Consider the following 26,792-nt stretch of genomic DNA (forward strand, 5'->3'; position numbering starts at 1 on the left):
GCAATTTCAGCTCACCGTTCGCCAACAGGACCAAATGTTTCTCTCCCTCTCGATTGTTACTTGGGTCAGGCCCTCAAGATATTAGGTATTTCAACTGCTCAGAGAACATATTCCCCAATGGGACCTTAACCTGGTTCTTTTGGCCTTTTTGGGTGTGCACCTTTCAAGCTGATGGACACCTGCACCCTCCTACATCTCTCAGTGAAAATGTCATTCCTTGTGACGGTTACTTCAGGAAGAAGAGTGAGCAAAATTCAAGCACCGGTGGCTGCTGACCTTATGCAACCCTACGTCTAGGCAAGGTATATTTACAAACACAAGTTTCTACTTCAAGTGGTCACTTACTTTCATCTGTAGCAACAGATCAACCTACCAGTGTTTGGTCCAAACCCACACACTTCTAAGACAGAGGCCACCCTTTACACCTTAGCTTTCAAGAGATCCTTAGCCTTCTACCTGCATACGATGAAGCCTTTCAAAGCTTCTCTTAGATGGTGTCTACTGCAGAGAGAACAAAAGACTCTGCCACTTTGATTCAGACTTTTGCACTGGATATTAGACTGTATCAGAACCTGCCATAATGTGAAAGCACAGCCACTTATGGTGCTTAGAACTCACTCAACAGGAGCTTGAGCAGCATCTGCGGCATTGCTGAAGAAAGTGCATATCTTGGACATCTGTAAAACAACTACTTGCGGCTCTAACCACACATTTATAAGAACTATGCCCTCATAGAAGCCTCTAGACTCGATGCTGCATTTGGTAAAGCAGTGCTACAATCTTGATTTGCCTGAAGGTTCTAGTAGTGGAATATACATATGGACAGTCACTTGGAAGAGAATACGTTACTTGTGCTACAGTAACTGGAGTTCTATAAGATGTGTTATCCATATGGACATTCTAGTTCCTGCCCTCCATCCCCTTTACCACGGAGAGAGAGCCAGTAGTTGCTGACACACTTTGCATTTATATCCCCTTGTAGCACAAGGAGACTCTGGGTGCATTACTGCTGTGCAGATTTCTCTGGCCAAAAGACTGCATACTGAGGTGCCTGTCGCACGTGCACACCCAAAGTAGAATATGTGCATATGGGCAAGACACTTCAAAGAACTCCAGTTACTGTAGGGTAAGTTATTTCTCATTTCTATTCACCAGTGCCATGTTCAGAGGTAATAACCAAGCAGGAATACGGAAGTGGTAAGACATCCTACAGTCATGTTAGGCCTATTTGCCATGGCATTGCTTTGGGAGGTCATGTTCAGTGATTGTTAACAATGACCCCTAAGTTCTTTTCAGAGTCACTTATTTCCAGGGTACAGTTCAGAAAATATTAAATAGTATTGGCCAGAGAACTGATCCATGTGGGACTCAACCTAAAACATCCACATAAGTTGTTGATTTCCTATTAACAATTGTATTTTTGAAGTGTTCCAGTTAGCCAGTTTTTTAATGTACTTAATACGTTTCCACATTGATTTCGTATAGTACAAATTGTTTAAATCAGATTTTAATCATGTATCCTAGGTCAAATGTCTCTCAGAAATCCGACTATATTATGTCAACAAAGTTATCTTTTTTTAACCAGACTTGTAATACTTTTAAAGTATAATATAAAGTTTGAATGACAAGACTTACTTTCCATGCGATCTTTATGATTGGTATTAATTATATTTCTGTTCTTTAATTCTTCATTGTTAGAGTTCTGTATCAGCCATTCCATTATTTTGCTCAAGATTGACATCAGACTAACAGATCTCTCATTAGCTTTGTCATTCTGCTTACCCTTTCTAAAATTGTCCCATCCTTGACTTTCTTCCATTCCTTTGGAGCTTCACCAGTTTTTGAAGTCTTATTAAAAATTAATATCACTACCAGTGATTTTTAGCATTTCAGTTATGTGAATCCTATTGCCAGGATTCAGCTTTATCAAGATATTTTCCTCATACATGACCTTTTCCATTTTCTCTAGTTTATTATCTGTCTCTTAGCATTACTATATAGGCAGTTGTAGAACTTGCTATCTTCGTGTCTCAAAAGGATCCCATGGAAATATTTAAGTAGTTAATTATGTTAGTGGAGAAATCGGAAATTCTTCTCCTCCTCTTAAGCTAGTGTTTTTTGTAGCACTCCAAGAACCAGGCATGCCAAAAACCTCAGGGTACATCTGTTCCTTGCTGTATATAGAAGGAGCACTGGCACGGGATGACAGTTGCCAAAGAGCCAACCAAAAATTAGTGTCTGGTGACAAGAAGCACCAGGAGTCCTTTTCTCTCCCAATCTCCTGCCACCACCAGTTAAATATACCCAAAAGAAAACCAGAGAATTCACTATTCAGAGCTTCTGCTTGGAGAGGGAGATTTTTATTCATCAGAAGTCAAACTTATACACACTGTTTTATTTTCTTCAGTTGATGTGTTCAAAACCGTTGTCACCTAATGGCATTCTGTAGAGGAGAAGGTAAAACTTGTGGTCAAAACCTGTTTCCCTCAGTTTTCCCAAAGTGGAACAGCTTCAGCAGGAGAGATTGAGAGACCTATCCCAGAGTAGGCGATAGGTCTGAGAGTCCCAAGTTAGTGTCTCAAAACATTTTAATTCAACCCAAAACATGTTTGTGTGTTGTCTTTTTTTGGTGGTGGTTGGTTTGTTGCATTTCATCGAGGAAAACAAATATATTTTTTTTGAGCAGGTTGATTAGAACGGGAAAATTTTCGTTTCTTTTTTTGGTTCAGCCATGTAACTGACAAATTGATTATCCACATAGCTCTAATTGCAAAAGGGATGTTAGCTGCATGATGCTGAAGTCTCATAGCATAGGAATTTCAGATTTGGGAACTCCTTTCTTATGTCAGTCATCATTTCTACCAGCCCTTCTGGGGAAACATTGGAGTCTAGAGGTCTGTAGGTAAACAGGCTTTCTAGGTTACTTTTCTTGATTGACTTTCAGAAAATGTGAACACTTGAAAAATTCTTCTTCCCGGCATCTTTCCTGAGGGATTTACCACCAGAATTAATCTATTTCGGTGTCTTCAGGATGACTTCAATGCAGCTCTCATAAGTTACCCAAGAATTCAGCTCAGAGCATGCAATTATAATTGTTGATAGGAAGGTGGTAGTGGACGTTTATCATTTGTTCTCACTAGATTGTAACCCTTTTTGTCTTTTCTCCATCCTTTTGTACTCTTGCTGTTGGAATCTGCCAGGCAGGCCTTTTGAGTGAGACTGGGAAGCTTTCCTCTTTAGCTGTAAATTTTTCTTCCTGCAGAGATAGCATGTTCCACAGTCCAGTTCTAGCTTTGTTTGAGTAAGAGTCATTTGAAAAGCCTCAAGATAAGTTCCAGTGAACTTTCTCCTCAGTTAGAGAATTGTATAGTTGCTTTAACCTATATGAATACAGTATATTTCAGCTTTGTGACAAATCTCTCTTGATAGGCTGCTGTGTGGATGGATAGTCATGAAAAGGTCTCCTGCTGGCCACAACTTTGAGTTATCTCTGTAACTTTCAGGGAAACACAGTAATGCAGAAATTTAGTACCAACTCAGATCAATGATACATCCAGTTTGTCTCTGACGCTACCAGCTGCTTGAGAAAGGTGCAAGAAACACCATAATGGACATTTATGTAACAACCTGCCTTTGGGATAATTTTTTCCCTAACTCCTGGCAGTTTGTGGCTGGTTCATGACTTGAAGCATGAAGGTTTATACCTTATAAATGTTTATCCTCCTACCCAAATAAGTATCTAGTCCTGTGAAGGACTGCAGGACATTCTGTCTGGAACAAGAAATTTACAGATAAGGGCAAAATTCTTATCGACCATTTCACAGTTGTATTAATAGAAAAATCTTTAAAGCCCTGTTACTGCAGCTAATTGGAGCATTTAAAATTAATATCATGTATGACAGGAAAAGTCTTTTTTTTCTCCCCTTTCCCCAACATTCTACAGTCTTACACAGGTGATTTAATGTCTTTTAAAATCACTGAAAAAGCCTCTGTTTTCTTTTTTTCTTTTCTTTGTGAGCTTTTCCCTGTCATTTGATAAAGACCCTCTCAATTTCTGTAAGAGGCGGATGGACTGACCTTTCAGTTTAAGCAGTGTCTAGGAATTCAAGAGAACTGTAAAGAAGTCTGTTTCCTAATAAGTTCTTTTAATCTCTTCTTCCATTCTTTAGCTATCTTAATGTACACGTATAATCATTAATATTTAAAACCTAGCAAACTCTGTAATTATATCAGTGTATGGATTCAAGCCCCCTACCTGTCAGTGCTGATAGTCGGATCACTGTTTCGGCTCTAAAACATCTTTCAAGGCCCCTCCAAATCTCATTTCAGATATAATTCTAATGAAGGTATTGAATGACTAGTGTGACAGTAATGTAAATTAGTATTGGTGCATTCTATTTAAACTGAAAAGTGAGAGAGAGCTTTGAAAGAAAGAAGGTTTCCTTGGCATATGAGTGAAGGCTGAGGGGTTTTTTATTAATGATTCAAACTTCTATAACAAGAAATAGGAAACCTTGTTAGCTGTGTTCTTAGATTAAACAAAACCTTAAGGGTGGTAATGTTCTTTTCTTCAAATGGATTTGTGAGATGAAGAATTTAAACAAAATTTTCCAGAGTCAAAGATTGATTGAGTTAAACTATGTAGATCAAACTCACTCCTGTCAAATTGTAAGGAAATAAGTGAGAGGTTCATAAACATTGTTAATGTTTCAGAACGTGAGTTTTGTGCAAATGTATTTTGAATTCTTTACAAATGAGATAACAGTAGGTCTAAATGACGAATTAAGGATTTAAAAAAAATAATCAGCATGTCTCTCTTGCAATAATGGATTTATGTGGGCAGTATGTTTTAGTTATGTTTGTAATTAAGTTTTTTTCATTGTTGATTTCAAATGTATTCTTGTTGAGTGATATCTTTTTGTTTGAATTATGTGAATTGAATGAGTGGTAAAACTGAACTGCTTTAATCTGATTTCTGCATTTAAAGCCAGCGTTCAGATTGGTTTCCTGTAGGGTAAAGTTCAAGGGTTAAATGTTTGTTTTGCTAATCTTTATCTCCTGGTTTTCTGCAATTAATAAATCCACATCCCATGGTATATTGTATAGTGCAACCCAGTGAGTTGATCTCTTGAATGATGCAGTCAAACTGGTGTAAATTTGAAAACTATTAAGAATAAACTCTGAAATGCACATGCTCTATGTGAAGTGCTAAATTGCTGGTTTTCTTGAACTAACCACAGACTTGTACATAAATACCTTCCTGCTGCAGTTACATTAGCTGCTGCTTCTCAAGGGCTTGTCTTTACTTTCTAAATTTAAATAAATAAATAAATAAATAATTTGACTGACTACAGGAGTTTGAACTCTTGTAATTAAAGTTTCAGAGTAGCAGCCGTGTTAGTCTGTATTCACAAAAAGAAAAGGAGTACTTCTGGCACCTTAGAGACTAACAAATTTATCTGAGCATAAGCTTTCGTAAGCTACAGCTCACTTCATCGGATGTAATTAAAATTGCGTGCTTTAATGCATTTCTAATTTTACTTAGAGGTTGATGTTTTCAGAGCAGTACAGATGATTTAACCACATATCTTCCATTAATTTTAATTAAAACTGTAAGGTTAAGAGCCCTGCTCTGCCTCTGAAAATCTCAGTCATTGTCTTCAGTTGTCTTCTCAACTGTCTTTTTAATAAATGTGACCATGTTACTGTTGTAGGGCTTCAGCCAACTAGCCTCATATTCACTGCATTCTTACTTGCTGCAGAGTTGACATCTTTCTGAAATATAATTTTTATGTAAAACACAGTTGTTTTTAATTCACTTCATACATGTATAATGCTATACTGGTAACAAAGGGATTGGCACAATATGTATTTTTCAAAAGTGTTCTTTTCTTGTATAAGGAATTTGTACAATCTACTATGTTTTTCCCTTTAAGCATCCACATGTTGAGGGATGCAGTCAGTTAAGGAAAAATCTTGCGTTTTAAAAGCATCTTCTAGAAGACCAGCCTAGGATAGAACCAAATGGCATAGAAAAGTTAAGCTTTGAATGACCTTATTTCAGGTAGGGTGTGAGTGGGTGGGTGGCGTGTGTGTGTGTAAATTTTACAAAACTAAGTGCAGATTTACTCTGGACAGTCATGCTAGCTAAACTTGTTTTAAGAACTTCATCTGAAACTCCCACACATTCCATTTGCAACCCCTAATTTTCCAGTTTATAAAATGTGTCTTATTTCAATATGCTGATGAGATTGTCTCACAGAGTGTTTGTATTAGTGGGATACTGTCAAGTGAAATTTGGCTGCAAACTTAGGTTTGTAAAAACAAGCATCCACAGAATTTGAGATTAATAGAATGTTTCCAGCATTGTTTTAATTTCTCTAGATTTTTAAAAACAACAAACATTCCCATGCAGTGATTCCAATACACTACAATGTATGTATAAGAATCAGAAATTGAGTAGAACAGAAGTGTAATTGGCTAGGCTGATAGAAGTGCAAAAAGTAAACGAGCAGCATAAATAGCAAGAAGTAAATTGGATTTTCAAAATCAAGGTGGTATCTGTACCATACATAAATAAGTGTTTTATAAAAGTATAACACGCAACTGGATACTGAAGTGCCCCTTAACGTTACATTGGCTATTAGAGATCCAGTTCCAGTTCAGCCTTGCTGTGCTAGAGGGAAACTTCATACAAAATGTTTCTGAATTGAGTCTGAAGGACACTGTTTACAGTGTGCAGATCTATTCATGTGTTCAGTTTCAGTTGGTACATAACCAGAATGGAAGGAGTAGAGTCCACCCAGTTTTTCATTGTGAAGTTTCTTGTGGGCTATCCTAGGAGGAAGTCTGGAGTTAGTTCTCAAATGGTGAGCTGGAAACAGAGATTTGACTTTTACTCGTTTACTTTTTTTATCAGTACAGCATCTTTGATCTTTCAACAATCGTTAATTTTTAAGAGACTGTAAATTGGATTATGTTAAAGCTCTCCATCAGACCCTAAAATATGTGGAGTTCTGTTTTTTCTTAATTTTCAAAAAAAGTCACTTTTACTCTGTCTTGGGAGTCTTTCAGTTGGGTAGGGATTTAAAAGAAGAATTAGTGTTAATTAAAATAAATAAGATCAGAATATATAATTGATAAACTTTAAATACAACTAGCATTCATTATATATTGTCTGCCTTAGTCTGTCTCTTTGGAACCTTCCGCTTAAGCTACAGAATGCGGAAGCAATTCCAGTACTTTGAATAGTTGTTTGAGGGTTCGCTCATAACTGCTGAGGCAGAAAGGAGTCAGTTTCTGCTTTGTGTTGGGGTAGTGCAGACACTGATGCTCAGGGGACCATTTTTATACTTTACCAACTGCTATATGGTAGTTGGTTACCATATACAGGAGGTTCTGTGTGCCTGAAGTTTGTGGGGATTAGTCTTCCAGTCCAAGACTTAGTGAGCAGAATCTAGTAATGGTGATATCCCTGCTCAATTTCTATATTGAAGTTATCTCCATGAGATCTCTCCAGCATCTTTTCACAAATAGACAGGCTCCCTAGTAAATGCTGATGGGACCCACATAAAGCTAGTGAAGCTCTGTGTTGGCTGCTTCACTGTTATCATGGATATTTCTCAGGCACACTCATTGCTGCTCTTTGCCCCTTCAGTTATCTGACAGTGTCCCTGTTTCTTTTTCCTTTGTCTTGAACCTGGAACTGTTGGGCTATTTCATCAGGTCCAAAAAGGAAGCTAAAGCTGTCTCAGCTTCTTCCTTGAGTCTCTTCCCCATATATCCTAACCCTGAAGGCCATTCCCCTTCAGCTTAAAAGCAAGAGTAGCTCTTCCCTTACCAAATAAATAGCTCATATTCCTTTATGCTTCCTTTCAGTTAGGGTGAAAATATTGGACGTGATTTGCTCCCCTGGAGGGTGAGAGAAATTGTACTGTTTCCTGTCAAACTTAAACTCATTACCTTTTGCCCTGCAAAACACCTTGAAAATGTTGTCCCGCTTCATTGTAGCAAACTTAAATCTTTTACATACATTAAGAGAGATCTTTCCTTCCCCTCTGCCCCATCCCAAAATGTAAGGAAAGGATCCTGCACTCTTTATACCCTGAGACCTTGAATTTTTACCTGGGAAGGACAAAAACTTCGAGGTAACTGCCTCTTTTTGTGTGTTGGATCAGCCCAAAAAGGCAAAGTAGTTTGCAAACTTTCACTTTTTTCCATAGATTTCTTCAGCTATCTAATGAGGGTATGTCTGGGGGTGGGGGAATCCCTTGATCTGTCACTTTGAAGGTCCCTCAGATCAAGGATCAGTCTGTCCCCAGTATATGTGACTGTTTTTATAAGTGACTTTCAAAATGGAAGTTCATCCACTTTGTTTCCATTCGTATGCTAGATCTTAATGTCATGATGGTTGCAGCTTTTTTTTTTAAACTAGAACTTACTAAAAGATATAACAGCTTTACAAGTCCTAGCCATGTAATATCAGGGACAATACAATAATTATTACAACAGTATGCTTTTGTTTAGAGAAACATACAGTAATATAATCATTGGATCTCTCTGTTTTAACAGGGTGTTGCCATATTAGGGTGAACATCTTTACACTACCCATGCTATGTCATTTCTAGTGATTTTATTCAGTTGAGTGAGATCTGATTACCAATGTAACCCACCAGCTGTCTGTCTCATATTAATATTTTTAAAAATGGTGGGCTATTTTTGCAGATGAATGTACTTCGTCTGAGTATGGAATAAGACCATGTCTACACTACAAACTTTGGTCAATGTAAGTTACATTGGCATAAAGTGCCGCAGTTAGTATATCGCTTGTGCACATGCATACTTGGCTTCTTGCATCAGTGCTGCACGTACTCCTCAGGAGTGCTTGTGTTGCATGGCGTGGTGCACCCTGGGGAGGTATTGCAGTGTGCAACTTGCCATCATCCAGCACACACTGTCTTGTGGGAAGTTTCGGCAATATTTGTGCTGGGGATAGAAACGAGTCATGCAGGGAAGACTGACAGCAAGGTTTCAATTTCCCAATGTTCGACTGTTTCCATCCGATAATGTCATCTGTATCCCCTGATTTTTGCTCCTGGGTTAAAAATCTCATGAACCGACGCAGCCCTTCTCACTATCTTGTCATCTCTAGCAGATGCATGGAATCTGCACAGCTCTGCACTCTTGTCATAAGCATTGCAAACACAGGACATACAAGCTTCTGGTATTGGCAGAACCGTAAGAAGAACTGAATGAGTGGGGAACATGAAGATTTCTGGGAGGACAGAGTGTGCTGTGGGACATAGAGAGAACCAATTCAACATTGTTGAATCACCAGCTTAGCAGTTGCAGATAGTGCACTGCCGCTTCTTGGGCCGAGAAATGAGTACCCACTGTTGGGATTGCATCATAATGCAGGTGTGGGATCATGAGCAGTGGCTGCAGAACTTTCAGAAATGCAAGGTTACATTTCCGGATCTTTGTGCTGAGCTTGACTCCAGAGCATTGACAGTGAGAAGTGAGTGGCAATCACATTGTGGAAATGTGCAGTGCTAGATTGCTACTGGACAGTGGGAAATCATTGTGGAGTTTGAAAATCCACTGTGGAGGCCATTGTCATACAAGTGTGCAGGGCCATTAACCATCTCCTGCCACGCTGGACTGTGACTCTTGACAATGTGCAGGACATAATGAATGGATTTGCAACAAAGGGGTTCGCGAACTGTGGTTGAGCGATAGACAGCTAGCACATCCCTATTTTGGCAACAGAGTACATCAACAGAAAGGGCTACTTTTCTATAGTGATGCAAGCATTAGTGGATCACCGAGGACTCGTCACCAACATCAGAGTTGGCTGGTCAGGGAAGGAACATGATATTTGCATCTTTAAGAACACAGGACTACTGAGAAAACTACAAGCAGAGATTTATTTTCCTGAGCATTGGTAAAGTTCCTTCCCCTGCATTGGTCTCACCCATTCTTGACTGTTGGGACTGGCTTATGGCATAGATTGATCCCCTCTGCCCCTGGTCGCATGTCCTCCAATCCTCCTCCACATCTTCCTCGCTGTTCACCCCTGGAATCTGTAACTCAGGCTTCTCAGAGGTATCCACGGTGGTCTGTGGGTTGCTGATGGGGTCTCTGCCAATTACAGCATGCAGCTCTTTGTAAAAGTGGTAAGCCTGTGGCTGGCACCAGATTGAATGCTGGCCTTGTGATATGTCTGATGCAGTTCCTTTGTTTTCATGTCATCTCTGCAGTTGTACCCCTTCTCCTGGGTCCCCCATGCAATCTGCTTGTAGATGCCCACATTTATACAGCTGGTCCATAGTTGTGCTTGCACAGCCTCTTCTCTCAAAAGGCCCACAAGATCGAATATCTCCTGTGTACTCAAGCTGGAGCATGTCTGGAGGATATAGCTAGCATGGTTAGATAGGCACTTGCACGCAACAATGGAGAGTTGCTAGATGTGCTCACTAAGTTGGACAATCAGCATAAAGCATTTCAAAAATTTGCACGGGTTTAAAGAGGAGGAGGTTCTTCCTGTGTCTCTGACCCATAGTCAGTGGCATTCACTGACCAGAGTGGTCAGCATAGAGCCTTATAGGACAGCTGCTTTTGGATGGTTAGGGTTGACATAAGTGACACTGGTGCTGCATCAACCTCAGTACATCGACCATGTCTCAACACTGCTTAGGGGGTGGTGTTACTGTGTTTCTCTAATGGTGAGACAAATTTAAATGTAGACACATACACAGCTAGGTCGACATAAACAGTCTTGCTAATTTTATGATGTAGACCAGTCCTAAATGGGGTAACCAAATATCTGAGTATCTATTTGTCCTCTTTCCAGTTTGCTGGGGGTATAATTGGTTTGTTAATTTCTTTTATAAGAACCACCTTCCATATTTTTTGTTTTGAGCCATTGCTCTAGAGTTGGACTATTTTTCTTTTTCTAGCGGCAGGTTAACAGCAGCATAGGAGCTACCAGCAGATGAGAAATTATTTTATGGTTTTCTTTTGTGTGACCATTTTTGCTACGAAGCCCGGAAGGATTACCAATGGATCATTTAGTAATAAATACCCATTAATTTGTGTTATTTAGTTACAAAGTGCATCCCAGTACTCTCAAATGACTGGATATAACTGGTGTGAGGTATGTTGTGACAGTTGGACCTACAAAATTACCCGAATTGTGAGCTCAACTGTAAAATTAAGTGAAAATTCATAAGATGTTTCATACCTTTTTGTTATAGGTTATTTGTAAGGGATACAGAACAACTAAATTAGTTTAAGCAAAAAAGGCTAAATTTGTATGAATCAGGACTGTGTGGGAATTATGCTTGTTAAAACAGGAGATGTAGATCCATCAGTTAATGAGACCAAATTGGTATGTCAGATTGGGGTTCTTAAAAGAGATTTTGTGGGGGAAAATACAAAAGCACAAAAATAAAACTGAAATAACAGACAAAGACTACTGAAGCAAGCTTCACATCATGGCAGCCACTCCACCTCTTCCTGGTACTCCAGGCCTTCTTCATCCTGATCTGAAGAAATGTCCTGACCAGACCAGGCCCCAGAGAGAGGGAGCCAGATACCATCACCACCCTGTCATCTCCAGTTGAATCCCAAACACTGCTTGGTATGAAAGGACTCTAACAGCAGCAGCAGCAGCAGCACCAGGTGCTTCGGCTCATCTCACCTAATCTTCTCTTTTTCTAAAAAGGACAGTTATTACTGTCTTTGATACTATCTAAGGGACAGTCAAACAAAGGGTTTTTTCCTTCTAAAATTATCTCCATCTAAAGCAGTGTTTCCCAAACTTGGGACACTGCTTGTTCAGGGAAAGCCCCTGGCGGGCCGGGCCGGTTTGTTTACCTGCCGCATCTGCAGGTTTGTCCCTCGGCCTGTGCCGCTTCCCACAGCCCCTATTGGCCTACAGCGGTGAACCACGGCCAGTGGGAGCCGCGATCGGCTGAACCTGCGGAAGCGGCAGGTAAACAAACCGGCCCGGCCCGCCAGGGGCTTTCCCTGCACAAGTGGCGTCCCAAGTTTGGGAAACACTGCTCTAAAGGAAAAAGTGAGGAGAAATGTTAAAGTGGACACCTTATTTAATACTTTGCACTTCAAATGCGTCAACTGTTTTTCCTTCTTTTCTGTATCTTTAATAAAAGATTATAAGGATTTTTGAGGGTGTGTTTGACATAGTACTAAGCAGGCTAAGATCTCTATACCAAACTTCAGTCTTTGTTTAAAACTGCTTAATGTTGTGACTGGGTTCTGTTAACACTTGGCTAATTTATTCCATCTAAGTTAATAAAACAGGTACCACTGAAACAGCATCTTAGAGACCTTTTCATTTATCGTGCACGGGCTGAGGTGGCTGTGTTTTTCCAGATCAAACCCCATTCTTCTGGGGTAAATTGTCTATCCAGATTCTTTTCCCAGTATGTCATATATGGACTTTTTTTGTTTTGTAAGGAAAGTTGTCTGCAAAGATTTATCATAAATTAGTTATTTTTTTAATTGGCCAGACCCTATTGCTTCTATTAAAATTAGTCTTCTGGAAAAGCTGTTTCATATAGAAAACAGAATGCCTTAATTGAAAGTACTTATACCATGAGAGAGTGAGCAAGTCAGTTGTGGTATCCAAAAAGTTAGAGAAGTTTCTTTGCTGAACAGCTGGCCAACCATTTGGGAGGGCCATGGAAAACAATCTTTAAAGCTCTCTGGTTCATGGTTTGAATTAAGATCTGGATTATTTGCAATGGGAAAAAGTACTGATTTTATCTGTAATTCTGTCTAAAGCCCATAGAATGGCCTCTTGGCTGTTTAAGATTTGAATTCGCAATTATCTTATAGAATTTGTTGCCCTTCTGTACCCAAATATTTTCTGGAGGAGTGACTTCTCAGAATCATGTTTGGCATCAGTTACTTTAAATTCAGATGCTTTTCCAAAGTCATGGATTTCTTTAGATACTAATATTAGGGTAATAATTGGTATAGATTAAAAAAAGTATTACATCATCTACCTATAAAGCTTTTCTGATGTGTTCCTGGAAGTTTTATTTCTGTGAAAGAAGCATCCTCTGTTCTGTATGCTCTGTGCAGATGGCTCCAGGGCCAGTGTAAAAAAACAAAGGAGATGATGGACATCCCTGCCTAGTCCCTCTGTGTACTTCAAATAGGGAAGATGTAATCCCATTAATTTGCACAGCTGCTGTGGGGCTGGTATAAAGAGCAGTTATCTGTTTCAGAAACTTGGGGGTCAATGTCCATATGAGACAAAACTTAAAACAGAAAGTTCCACTCTATTCAATGAAAAGTTTTCTCTGGGTCAAGTGATAGTAGAAGAAATGGATTTTCTTAATCTGGTAATTTGGAAATAATTCCAAATTCTCGTCTAGCATTGTCTGTCATTTGGCTGTCCTTAGTGAGCTGATGCAGCTTTTGGCTGATGTGTTGTAAGGACAGTAATTATCATCCCACATACTAAATACTTTCAAGGGGTATGTTTTTTCCCTCTGTTACCTCAGTTTCACTAGAAACCAACCCAGGGTTACACTTATATTGGTTTTATTAAATGCCGCTATTGGATCAAAAAGAAAAGGGATGGAGCTTATTCATGCACGCACATTCAACGCATTCATACCCTTGTGCACCCACACACTCACACAGGCGGAGAGTTACCGGAGACAGCATAGGAAGCAAAGAAGCCGAAGCATAGATCTGGTATGTCCACCTGCGGTCATGGGTCTGGGCCGGAGAGCAGGTCAAGAAGAAGAAGAGCTTGTGAGTGTGCTTTCTTGCTTTTATTGGAACTGAGTGGCTCCTGTGATGTACACGGAGTTTTCCTTCTGTGTCCGTCACTGAGAAGCATTCCCAGACCTTGTTCCTTTCACGCTTACCAGGTTCTTCTTTTCTTTACAGCACCCTGTTATTGCCTTCTCAGGGCAGATTACATCAGACACACCTGTCTCTTTTCTCCTTGCAGTTCCTCTCTGACCAGTCCCATGTACTCCCTTGTTCACACTCCCTTATCTCCCACACACACTCCCTTGTTCACACTCTCCCTGATCGTGTCATGGAATATTGCAAAGGTTGGAGGTTTTCCAAGTGATAACTGAAAAGGTTATAAAGCTCGCGAAAGTTACAAAATTTAAAAGGTTATGCTAACAATGACTAGAAGTTACAAAGTTTGCAACAGGGTACAGAACTTAATGATCATACTAGCAATGACTGAAAAGTTACAAATCTTACAATCGCATTGTACTGGATTGAGTGGAGGCTTTACACAACACCCTCCATTTTCACTTCAGTGGTACTGCTATTTAGGTTCCAGCAGTATACAACACTAGAGTTAACTACAGGAGAACCTCAGATTTCTGACTACTAGTCAACCTCACACCTCATATGGAACCAGAAGTACGCAATCAGGCAGCAGCAGCAGCAGCAGAGACCACCCCAAAAAAGGGAAATACAGTACAATACTGCATTAAACGTAAACTACTAATAAAATAAAGGGAAAGTTGCATTTTTCTTCTGCATAGTAAAGTTTAAAAGCTGTATTAATTCAGTGTTCAGTGGTAAACTCTTGAAAGAACAACTAAAGTTTTTTGTTCAGAGTTGTAAACAACCTCCATTCCTGAGGTGTTGGTACTCTGAGGTTCTATTGTGCTATTGCAGAAAAGATAATGTTTTCCTTACCTTCAGAGTAGACTTCTGTATACGTAGTTCCAGGGTGGGCTTGTGAATCATTGTTTCATATCATTGGTTATCTCTAGAACTGTTAGCATGTTAAATTCTAGGGAAGTAGCTCCCCTGGTTCTTGTGCGGATTAGTGAGTGAAGCGGTATTTTGGGAGACTATTCTTCCAATTTGTCTGTCTGCCTCTCTGTTAGAGAGAGAGGAACCTGTTAGTAAGGATTACTGAAGCTGTTATCAGAACTAATTTTACCACTTGCAAAACAAATACACAAGGTGGACAAGCTCTGGTATACACTAGATATCTGCAGGACAACCTAGTTCTAGTAGGTTTCACTTTCTATTCCTCCAAGTCTATGGCTCTGATATAGGCAGAGAGAATCTTGATATCTTCAAGTTAACATTTTGATCCTCACATTCCACCGCTATAGGATCAAACTTGGAGGATTTTAAACTGATTTCTCCTCAGACACATCCTTTAGTGGGAGCATTGCGGTCCTTAGATAAACTTCCGCTATTATAATACTAGAAGCAGTAGAAGAGATAAAACTATTCTTTGTACGTTTTGCTTTTACATCCTGTCCTCTGTAAAGTCACATCACCACTCATTTCTCTGAGAAATAGAGAGCTATAGAAGAGCCAAAATAGAAGATTTGTTAACAAGATTATTTCTCTTCTGTCCTACCCATAAAATGTAAATATTTAAGGGATCAACAGAGCATGTGCATGTTCTAAGTACATGCTGCCAGGTTTAGTTAACAAGTAAAGGAGAAGTTAAGTTTAAGTAGAATTTCAGATATTCATTGTGCTATGAGGCTCACATGGGGATGGAAGTATTTCATAAGCAGCGATCCTAGAAATCCGTTTGCTATGGAAAAAGGCAGAATTTGCGTTTTTACAGAGAATCTTTCGTTTTTACGTTTTGTGAAAAAATAATAACTATATATTAACTAAATTTTGCTGAAAGTTAGGGTTACCATATTTCCTCAAGTGAAAATGGGATATCACCTGGGGCTGACAGCCTGAGCCGAGCTGCCTGGGGCCTGGCGTTGTCACTGCTCCCGCCGCAAACCTTTTTCTGCACCCCCCCCTTTGGGGTGCACCCCACTTTTTTGGCAAAACTGGGCATTTATCCCATTTGCTTTTGCCAACTGATCATCAAATGCCCAGTTTTGCCAAAAAAAGTCAGGACATTCGGTACAGGGCTTTAAAAAGGGACTGTCCTGGCCAAAACAGGACATATGGTCACCCTTGTTCAATTGATACCTCTGTATAATGTGAATAGGGAAACTAAAGTTCAGCATTTCATTTTAATTGTGGAAAAACCTGAGTTGTTTTTTTAATCAGAGAAAATTAGGATCCCTGTTCATGAGCAGGAAAAGAAAAGGGCATGGCTGAGCAGACGCTTTGTGAGGCAATGTGTTCTGCTCTGGATCCACTGAAGTAGGGGTCAATCCAGTTGCTATGAGTAGTGCAATGTTAATCACAGAAAGGAAACTAACAAGTAGTACATTTTCTATTCTATCCCTTCTCTTTTCTCCATCTTCCCAACCTCACTACACCCCTCCCTCCCTTTAGTATGCAGTTTTGAAAAACTCTTAATGATTGATATGATAGCAGTGCTGTCATTCTTTTTAACAAAAGTCATTTTTGTTCTAGGTATTTTAATAGAGTCCCATTAAAGATGTATTGCTGACTGAAATATTGGTATGAAGGGCTCTCACTGAGCAGAGCCCAGGAATTAAGAAGTCAGGAAATAGGCTGCTGCATTGCAAAAGAGCCTTGTGTGACACAGAATCTCCTGATTGGGGGGATCATTACTGCTATTATGACTCGACTTGCGTAGGAATTTTTAAATTTCATCTGAATGTCAGTAATAACCCTCTTAGCAAATTATCCTGAATAAAATCACGAAGGCATTTTCTATAATAGGTGTTGAATTACTGGATAGATTTGCTAATTAAATACTCTTTGTTCTGCTGCAGTTGACATTACAGGGTAAGATCTTGAACAATTATTCTCAACAGCTGTACTTTGTTAAGGGAAAAATTAACCACAAAGTTTATTTTTTTACACTTGAAGTTGGCAGATTTTTTTGAAATGTGCTTGAAAAAAATTCCATCATCCAAGTGGTAATGAGAAGATAAATATGCAGGTGTTTCTGTGAAATCAGATAACTGCAGACTGCCTTATTAATGAATTTAGTAAGCCTTCTGTTTTCTAGCTGTTGGCACTTGTAAGTGATCTTCTGTCATAATGGGTAATATTAACATATATGCCTGTCACCTGATGAACCTAACTTGTCTGTGACCCTCTTATAATTACCTATATCCACTACTGTCCTCAGGGACAACTGAGAAATATTCTTTGCATTGTCAAGTTTTTTCTTTTATTTAATGGGGGATCATCCTATCAGAACGTATGCTATTTTTCTAATGTTATTGGGTTACATTATACCAGGGAATAGAAATCTACCTAGACTTAAGATCTCATTTTTGTGTGTGTGTGTTTATACAAGGATGTCTATTTATTCTTCAGATCATATTAATATTAGCTCTTCTCTTCAAAGGATATCTTCTTTGGCTTACTTTGGATATCTGTATCAATTTGTTTTTTATTCAAGAAAAAGAATGAAACGGGAAAATTAGAGTAGTGGTGTTTTGTATATGAAAAGTCTTAGCCCTTGTGGCAATATATGTATTCGTTATGATTTACAAACTTAAACCAATGTGAGGTGAGTAGGTAGATAAGTTGTGGTGCAGTATGAGCTGAGTCACACACAAGTGAATAAAGGAAGTATTTGAGGATAATATACCCATGATATGTTTTGGACCGTCTGACTGTGTTTGACTTGTGTATGTGACAGTGTTGTTTCTAGAATACTTACAGTGTATAATGCTGCGTCTACACTAGATATTTTATTATGTTGAATTTTTTACCACTGTTGCAATGCCATTTGAGGTAACAAAGGTCAGAACTGTCCTGTACTTTGTACAAGGAAAGAGAGTCTTGTGCTAAGGTGCACTAAGTGGGAATTAGGAAATTTGGGTTCAATTTCCAGCTGTGCCACAGACTTCCTGTGTGACTTTGGGCCAGTCCTTGTCTCGGTGTGCCTAAGTTCCCCGTCTGTTGTGGGGGAAGGAGAGAGGGAATAATAATACTTCCACTGTGTGTCTGCTTGTCTGTTTAGAGAATGAGAAGCCTGTGGTGCAGTGCTGCAGGTATGAACCCTACTGGTGATGCACTGGGGAAGTAGAGGAAATGGCATTATACTTACATATAATAGAATTTGTATTTGCTCCCTCTCTTCTTTTTAAAGGAGATATTTCTTAAGTATATTAGGAACAAAGGGAATCCTAACAATGGTATTGGTACATGGTAACTGGAAATGATAGAAATGTCAATAATGCAGAAAAAGCAGAAGTGTTCGATAAGTATTTCTGTTCTATATTCAGGAAAAAAAAGCCAGATGATGTATTTGTATCTGATGATGATGCAATACTTTCCTTTCCAACTGTAACTCAGGAGGATGTTAAACAGCAGCTACTACAGTTAGACATTTTTAAATCAGCAGATCTGGATAATTTGCATCCAAGCATTTTTTTAAAGGGCTGGATCAGAAGTTCTCTGGACACTGATTGATTTTTCAATAAGTCTTGGAACACTGGTGAAGTTCCAGAGGACTGGAAAACAACTAATGTTGTGCTAATATTTTTTTAAAAAGTAAACTGAATAATACAGGTAATTATAGGCCTGTCTGACTAACTTTTGATCCCAGGCAAAACAATGGAAGGGCTAATTTGGCAATCCTTCAATAGAGAATTAAAGGGGGGTAAAATAATTAATGCCAATCAACATGGGATTATGGTGAATTAAGTTTAACTTTTTTTTAATTACAAGTTTAGTTGATACATATAATGGTGTTGATGTGTGTACCTCGACTTCTGTAAATCATTTGACTTGGAATTTCTTGACATTTTGATTAACAAACTAGAATGATACAAAATCAACAGTGACACATGTTAAATGGATTAGAACTGGCTAATAGATCTCAATGTAACCAAATGGGGTTTCATGGTGAGTGGAGAGGTGTATTTCTAGTGCGGACCCACAGGAATGTTTTTTTGGTTGTGTGCTATTTAACATTTTTATTTCATAGTGTGGATTAACTATTGGAATAATTTAGCAAGGATTGAGGTGCATACTCTATCAATGGAGATTTTTAAATCAAGAGCAGATGTTTTTCTACAAGTTATGCTCTAGGGGCAACAAGAATTAATTCATGAAAATTCCATGGCCTGTTATGCAGAACGTCAGAGTAGAGAATCACAGTGGTTTCTTCCGGTCTTTATAGCTATGGATATCGGAAAACAAAAATTATAGGAAATTTACATACATTAAGAGAGTGTTATTAAAGTTGAAGAATGAGTCAATCAAAAGATAGGAAACGCCAGAACTAAAATTGCTGCCATGATTCTTCTGCCCTATGATCACATGAATTTAATTTCATTATGACATGCTGTTTTATTTCCACAGGATCCCTCTCTGTCGAGCACTGTTTATTCTGTGCACCGTTGAATATATCAGGATAGTGTAGTGAAAGTTGCCTGTAGAACACGTGCCACCTTCACTGTAGAATTGGCAAAGTGTATAGAGGCTGGGGACTGAAGGAAGAAAAAGGATAGTCTTGTGTTTAATGCTCTGCCCCAGACTTCTAGCGTGTTGCTGGGCAAATCGCTTAAACCGAAATTTTAGAAGAATGCTACAGGTTGTGGGCTCCTCTTTTTCGAAGTACCCAACTTGAGAAAATGGAGCCCACTTTTTTTTTTTTTTTTTTTTACTGGTACCCTCAGCACTTCCATTTGAGGTGTGTGTGTGTGTGTATTTTTCCCCTATGTTAACTATCATGTGTTTCTCTCAAGCAAATTAGATGGTACTTCTATATAAGATTAAAATATAACTGGTACATTAAAAAAATCATGCTGAATAATTATAGTTCAGTTGCTGCCAAATTGGGAGAATGTATCAATGACATACCCAGAAGTCCTTCCTGGGTCCCGTGCTTCAGAATATTTTCATTAATAACTTGGAGGATAGAGTGGAGAGTGTGGCAATCAACTCTGCCAGCGTTACAAGGCTGAGAGAAATTGCAAATACTTGGGGAGAGCTAAAATATAGCTTTCTTGATAAATTGGAGAAATAAATTAAAATCAATTGAGATTCAGAAAAGACACTTGTAAAATAGTTCATGAAGGAATAATAAAATACACAAATATGAAATAAGGGAGGCTTGTATGGGCAGTAGTTCCTTAGATTTCAGAGTTTAATAATAGGAAATTTTTAAGGAGTCAATTCTCCAACAGTCATTCTGCTGCCTTTCACCTTATCTCCCTCCAAAAATTGCAAATGTTATATTCAGATTATATTAAAATAAGCACAAATTGTTTTGCCCCACTCAGCACTAGTTGGATCTTAATTTGGGATACATCATATTTTTGAGAGGGTTACATTGTAAAAGGATAGTTTGGAGAGTTCAGAGGGAAGACATTTTTAAAAATGTGATAAAAGGTTTACAGGGTAAGACCAAAAGTAGTCAAGCACTCATATTGTCTGAAGAAAAGTCTGAAAAAGACATAACTCATATATAAAGTGTTAAGAAGACATTGTTTGCAAAGCTTAAGCGCTTAAAAGTTAGGAAAACTTCAGAATTAAGGTTGTTTTTGTTTGTGCTATAATAGCCTAGGTGTGTTTTGTTTTGTTTTTTGGTTTTTTTAAACAAACGAAGAAAAAGTGGCACATGATGGAATTTCTTTTTATCTCCTCTGCATTTGGTTCAGGCAGCTTTCTCATCCAGGGTTCCTGAGCCCAGTGGAGAGTGGGGATGGTCATGGGGTATGTCTACACAGACTGCAGCAGTGAGTCTTAGAGTGTGGGTCAACAGACTTGGACTTGTGCTATGGTGGTAAAAAATACCTTTGTAGATGTTCGGGCTTGAGCTCTGAAATCCACCTTTTCCTTCCTAGGCTTCAGAGCCTGAGCCTGAATGTCTAAATATCTATTTTTACCACCATAGCACAAGCCCGAGTCTGTTGACTCAGGCACTCAGACTCACTGCTGCAGGCTGTGTAGACGTACACAGAAAGCCCAGGAGAGGGACAGTCTCCCTGCTCACAGTTTAGGTGCCCGGACCTGGCGTAGACCTCAGCAGCTCAATGCTGCAATTGGAGAAGAAGCAGGACTTCCCTACAAGTAACGTTCATATGGGTGCTCCCCTTCAGGGGTGCATGAACCCCCGATGTGTCTCTGAAGTGGAGCGCCCATAGGAGGACGCATCTGGAAGAACTTCAGTTACTGCAGACAATGAGTAACCTCTCCTTAGACTTAGGTTGGAGTATACGTACTGTAGAATCTTTGAAGAATTTAGCTGCTTAAAATCTAAGTGTATACCGAGCATGTGTGAACTGTGGATCCCCCTCTCCCCCCCCCAGGTTTATAAAATGGCCAAACTTGGATAGATTTTCATAGAAACTGCAAAAGACACCTCCCTGACACAAAGGCCACCCCCCTACCAAATTTCAAGACCCTACTAATAATGTTTATTTATACAGAGGGATTAGTTATCACTAGCCAATGGAGACAAAGGTAGTAATGGTCTTTAGTTGCTGCAAGGAAAACTTATGTTAAACATTAGAAAAATATTTAAGTTATACATCAGAACAGTCCAGTTAAGGGACCATCTTTTGAGAATATTCATAGCTAGAGTAAACACCAATCTTACCAATGGCTAAGGTATAACAAAATAGTTCCTAGCTTGAGGCACTATTAATGGACTAGAATGAACTACTATAGATTCCTTCTGACTTGTACCATTCCGTAAGCATTATTTAAAAATGAGAATATCTTTAGCTCCAGTTATTATTTTTAAGACTATATTAATGTTGTTTAGGTGGGCTAATATGAAGAGAGATTCTGCTGTTAGTGCCGGTATTCCACACGCGGGTGTCCATGTTGCTCCATGTGCCTGAGATCAGAGATATGTAGCAAATAGTATCCATTGGTTTGATTTGTGCCTGTGCAATTGCTCTCTTTGTGCTGTAAACCGAGGTCATGAAGGGTGGCATGGGCCAACACTTCTCTAGTTCCTTCTTACTGTCGCATGGTCTGAGTTGAAATCCTCTGTGTCCGAAATGATCTTCCTATGCTTTCAAAATCTGTAACTATATATTGTCAATGTTCTTAGTAACCTTAGCCTTAGCTTTTTTTAAAGTATTTTTTAGTTAGTCTAGTGTGTTTCGCTTCTCCCTGTTTTGGGGAGCCTCTTCCCATGGAGAAGGTGTGCCCAGATTCCTGGGGTTTAAGGACTGTATCTCCTGCCCACATTCCTTCTCTGTCAGCGATAAACACAAGTGCTGTATTTACTGCCTCTGAGAGGCTCACATCACTGCAGCGTTTGTTCCTTCTGATCTCCCTGAGCCCACCAGAGAAGAGAGCCCCATCTGCAGAAACGTCTCCTGGAGAATGCAATGAGACCCCAGTGGGATCCAGGCCAGGGAGAACCACCTGTAAAATTACTTCAGACTGAGCAGCGCCCCTCTGAGCACAAGCTTTGAAACCGAGATCAAAAGTGTTAAGCCTAAGAAATTTTGTCACAAGACTAGGGGACGTGGTCATAAGCATAAGGACAGATTCTCATCCAGGCCTGCCTCCAAGGAAAAGGATCCTCCCCATCTTGGTCCAAGTTGGGTGAGTCCTTGTTCATGGGTCCTAAAGAATTAGGTCCCCATAAATCTTCCCACCAAGAAGGGAAGGCACGAAGGAAGAAGGATCCGACAGTACCAGCTCTGATTCCATCTCCGAGGCTGGAAGATTGGCACCACTGGCTCCAACTGGGAGTTCCATATCTCACCCAATTGGCCCAGACAGCTTTGTTTTCCTGACTTTCTACAAATGTCAACCCGTCCTCCCATCTGTATCCAACCCTTTCTGTATTTAACTCATGAAAATGCCGGAATCAGACATACCAGCCCAACCCTCTTCACCTCACAGCCTGGTATTTGGATGGGTGTCAGATATAGAAATTGCATGCTCAGAGGCTGTCCTAATTTGCAGCAGGAAAGTTTCCATGAGAAAATCCTTTCTAGCTGATTGGAGGAGTTTCTCTGCCTGGACACAGCAGGAACAGTTATCTCCAGAGTCAGCAGGCATTCCTGTTATTTTAGACTTTCTCCTGTTCCACAAGATGTCTGGACTTTTAGCTTGGTGTGGGTCCACCTGTCAGCAATCAGTGCCTTCCGTCCTCTGACAGAAGGTGACTCTAGCTTTATGCACATGACCACAATTAATTTGCTGAAGTAGTTATACTGGACATTTGTGAGGCAACTACCTGAAGCTCTATCCATACCTTTAAGAAGCATTACACCTTACTGCAGGCCTCTTCTGCAGTTGCAGCTGTGGGGACAGTAGTATTACAGACATTCCTACCAACTGCATCCTTGGACCCATCCTCCTGTTCAAATACTTCTTACCAGTCACCCACATGTGGAATCCATATGGTGATCAGAACTCAAGAAGAAATGGAGATTACTTACCTGTTATTGGAGGCTCTTTGAGATGTGTGGTCCCTATCTGTATTCCACTACCCACCATCCTTTCCCTCTGCTTCAGATCTTGCCTGATTCGGGGGAATAGGCGGAACTTGAGAAGCATTGAGATGCCCTCGGTTCAGAGCATTAGGGGAACAACTGCGCAGGTGAGGACCAACAGACACTGTTTGCTACAAATCTCTGGACTCAGATGTGTGGCACGCATGGGCACCCATGTGTGGAATACCTATAGGGACCATGCATCTCGAAGAACCTCCAGTTACATGTAAGTAAGCTCCATTTAATGCTAGGTGAGCCAAGGATTTGTGCTCTTACTATGAGTATTAGGGTGGCCATATTTATTACCAGAAGAGACAGATAGTTTGTTTCATGTTTTGAAAGCCACAAACATTTGGAATTAACTATGTGATGGATATTCTCATATGTTAACTTGTAATTATATCATGCATTAATATTTGATCATTTTTTTTTATTTCAGATTTTGATGCATACTAAGGAGATGGTGCAGAAGGTACTGCGGAACATTTTCATTATACAACAACCCTTAAATAGCACACCTGGTGAAATTTTTTATTCTCAGAAACAAACAAACTTGAAATCACTTTTTGGGATGCCTAGTTTACAAATGTAGTCTTTCCTAATGGATTATAGCTTTTTTTCTTCTCTTAACACCAATGTGATCTAGCCCCTGCTTGAAGCCTATGTGAGAGAGTTTCTAGCAAATTAGCAACAGTGCTAATTAGAGTTTACTCACAGGCCTGTTATGCTCTGTGTTCTAGAGTTTTACTAGGAATTTTTTTGGGCTCCCTTTTTATTCTATTATATGGTGATAATATACTGTGAAGGTTCCTTCCTCACTCTGAACTCTAGGGTACAGATGTGGGGACCTGCATGAAAGACCCCCTAAGCTTATTCTTACCAGCTTAGGTTAAAAGCTGCCACCACCAAAGAGTTACACAAAGAACAGGGAAAGAGCCCACTTGGAAACGTCTCCCCCCACCCCCCAAAATATCCCTCCAAGCACTATACCCCCTTTCCTGGGGAAGGCTTGATAAAAATCCTCACCAATTTGCATAGGTGAGCACAGACCCAAACCCTTGGATCTTAAGAACAGTGAAAAAGCAATCAGGTTCTTAGAAGAATATTAATTCAAGAAAAAGTAAAAGAATCACCTCTGTAAAATCAGGATGGTAAATACCTTACAGGGTAATCAGATTCAAAACATAGAGAATCCCTGTAGGCAAAACCTTAAGTTACAAAAAGATACAAAAACAGGAATATACATTCCATTCAGCACAACTTATTTTATAGTCATTTAAACAAAACAGAATCTAACGCATATCTAACTAGATTGCTTACTAACTCTTTACAGGAGTTCTGACCTGCATTCCTGCTCTGGTCCCGGCAAAATCATCCCACAGATAGAGAGAACCCTTTGTTCCCCCCACCCTTCCAGCTTTGAAAGTATCTTGTTTCCTCGTTGGTCATTTTGGTCAGGTGCCAGCGAGGTTATCTTAGCTTCTTAACCCTTTACAGGTGAAAGGGTTTTTCCTCTGGCCAGGAGGGATTTAAAGGTGTTTACCCTTCCCTTTATATTTATGACATATGCTATTTGGAGTTTAATATGGATTTGTTTAACTGCACTGACCTCTCCCGCATCTGGTCTTCATTTGTCAAGGTGATAGGATCCCACTAGATTTCTTGCTAATCCTGAATATCTGGGTAGTAATAGTGGTGACAGTTGCCTTCTTTCACCTCTACCTTGCTAGGAAATTATGCCCATCTTCTGTTTCTATGAGTTTTGACCTGGATATAATTCAGTGTATTGTTATGGTGCCTTTTTTCTGCTAAGGAGGCAGGCAAATGTGCTCTGCACAAGAAGGAGTTTCTGTGTTCATCTCCAGATCTGGAGATGGAAAACACATGGAACACTGTGGTTAGATTTTTATCCAAAAGGAAAAATACATTCTCTGTCAAGGCTTCTGGCCAATGTAAGGACTAAACAAAAGAGGAAGACTGAGGCAAAGCCTAACTCCTTTCAGAGCACATTGAAAGAGTTGCCTTTTGGCAAAAACCTTCTTAAAAAAATATTGAAGTGGCGGAGAGAGAAGAGTAAGCCAAATGCTGAATCTGGAAGAGGTGAAGAAAGAGCGGAATCCACTGTGGATAACTTTGTAGTGTTCTTAATGACTGTATCTGTCAGTCAAATATGACTGTGATGGGTTCCCTTGAAATTTGGCAGATAAATGCTGTTTTTTATATGATGTGGGTACTTTGCAGCAGTGTTGTGATGGTTGCAAATGGATCTCCAGGCTATCATATTACTCTTCAAAGATGTTGGCTATAAGCAAACACACCTTGTCTTGAATAGTCTGTGTCTGACAGTCTCATGGTCTTTTTCTCTCTCCCCTCTCAGCCAACCAAAATGACAATTGATGATAATATGAGTGGAATTCTTAAGACCAGAATTGTTAATTTATTTTCTTCCACTTCTCACTTCCATCTTACAGTATTCTGTATCCCATATGGTGTTGAAAAATATACTAAGTGGCAGAACGTACAACTGAAAAGTCTGCCTGGTTTTTCTTTTTTTAGAGTTTACTTAGTTGTCTCATGCTTGATTTCTCCCCCTTGAATACACACACAGGTCTACACATATGTTTACATATATACATTTTAATGAAATGTAAACTTTTAAATATAATCCTGCTTTGCTTTATTTAGATATTTTACTGTTAAACTAATAATGCATTGTGTAAACATTTTGCTCAAATTTTGAAAATGTGATGGAGTACAATACAGAATTGTAGCCTGTTAGGGATCTCAAGAGGTCATCTAGTCCATTCCCCCGCACTCATGGCAGGACTAGTATTATCTAGCCCATCCCTGTCAGGTATTTTTCTAACCTGCTTTTAAAAATCTCCAATGATGGAGATTTCACAACCTCCCTGGGCAATTTATTCCAGTGCTTAACAACCCTGAGAGGAATTTTTCCTAATGTTCAACCTTACCCTCCCTTGCTGCAATTTAAGCCCTTTGCTTCTTGTACTATCCTCAGAGGTTAAGGAGAACAATTTTTCTTCCTCCTCCTTGTAACAACCTTTTATGTACTTGAAAACTGTAGTCATTTCCCCTGTTAGTCTTCTCTTCTCCAGACTAAACATACCCATTTTTTTCAGTCTTCCCCATAAGTCATGTTTTCTAGGCTTTTAATCATTTTTGTTGTTCTTTTCTGGACTTTCTCCAGTTTGTCCACATCTTTCCTAAAATGTGGCACCCAGAACTAGACACAATACTCTAAATGAGGCCTTATCAGCGCAGTGTAGAGTAGAAGAATTACTTCTCTTCTCTTGCATACAACACTCCTGCTAATACATCACAGAATGTGTGTGGTTTTTTTTTTTTTTTTTGCTAGAGTGTTAAACTGTTGGCTCATATTTAGCTTGTGATCTACTATGACTCCCAGATCCCTTTCCTCAGCACTGC

General features: G+C 39.4%; 1 protein-coding gene across 5 annotated transcripts in view; it reads left to right on the plus strand.

Annotated features, from left to right (window-relative positions):
* POLA1 (DNA polymerase alpha 1, catalytic subunit) overlaps positions 1 to 26,792 on the plus strand; it is a 353,938-nt gene that overhangs the window by 125,698 nt on the left and 201,448 nt on the right. For all 5 annotated transcript variants that reach the window (XM_084617606.1, XM_084617605.1, XM_084617603.1 and 2 more), the window contains exon 27: positions 23,785 to 23,817. In XM_084617606.1, coding sequence (XP_084473732.1) covers positions 23,785 to 23,817 — 33 coding nt within the window. The remainder of the gene's footprint in view (positions 1 to 23,784; positions 23,818 to 26,792) is intronic.

Source organism: Lepidochelys olivacea (genome assembly GCF_965140295.1).
Source record: "Lepidochelys olivacea isolate rLepOli2 genome assembly, chromosome: 1".
In the NCBI taxonomy this organism is placed as follows: domain Eukaryota; kingdom Metazoa; phylum Chordata; order Testudines; family Cheloniidae; genus Lepidochelys; species Lepidochelys olivacea.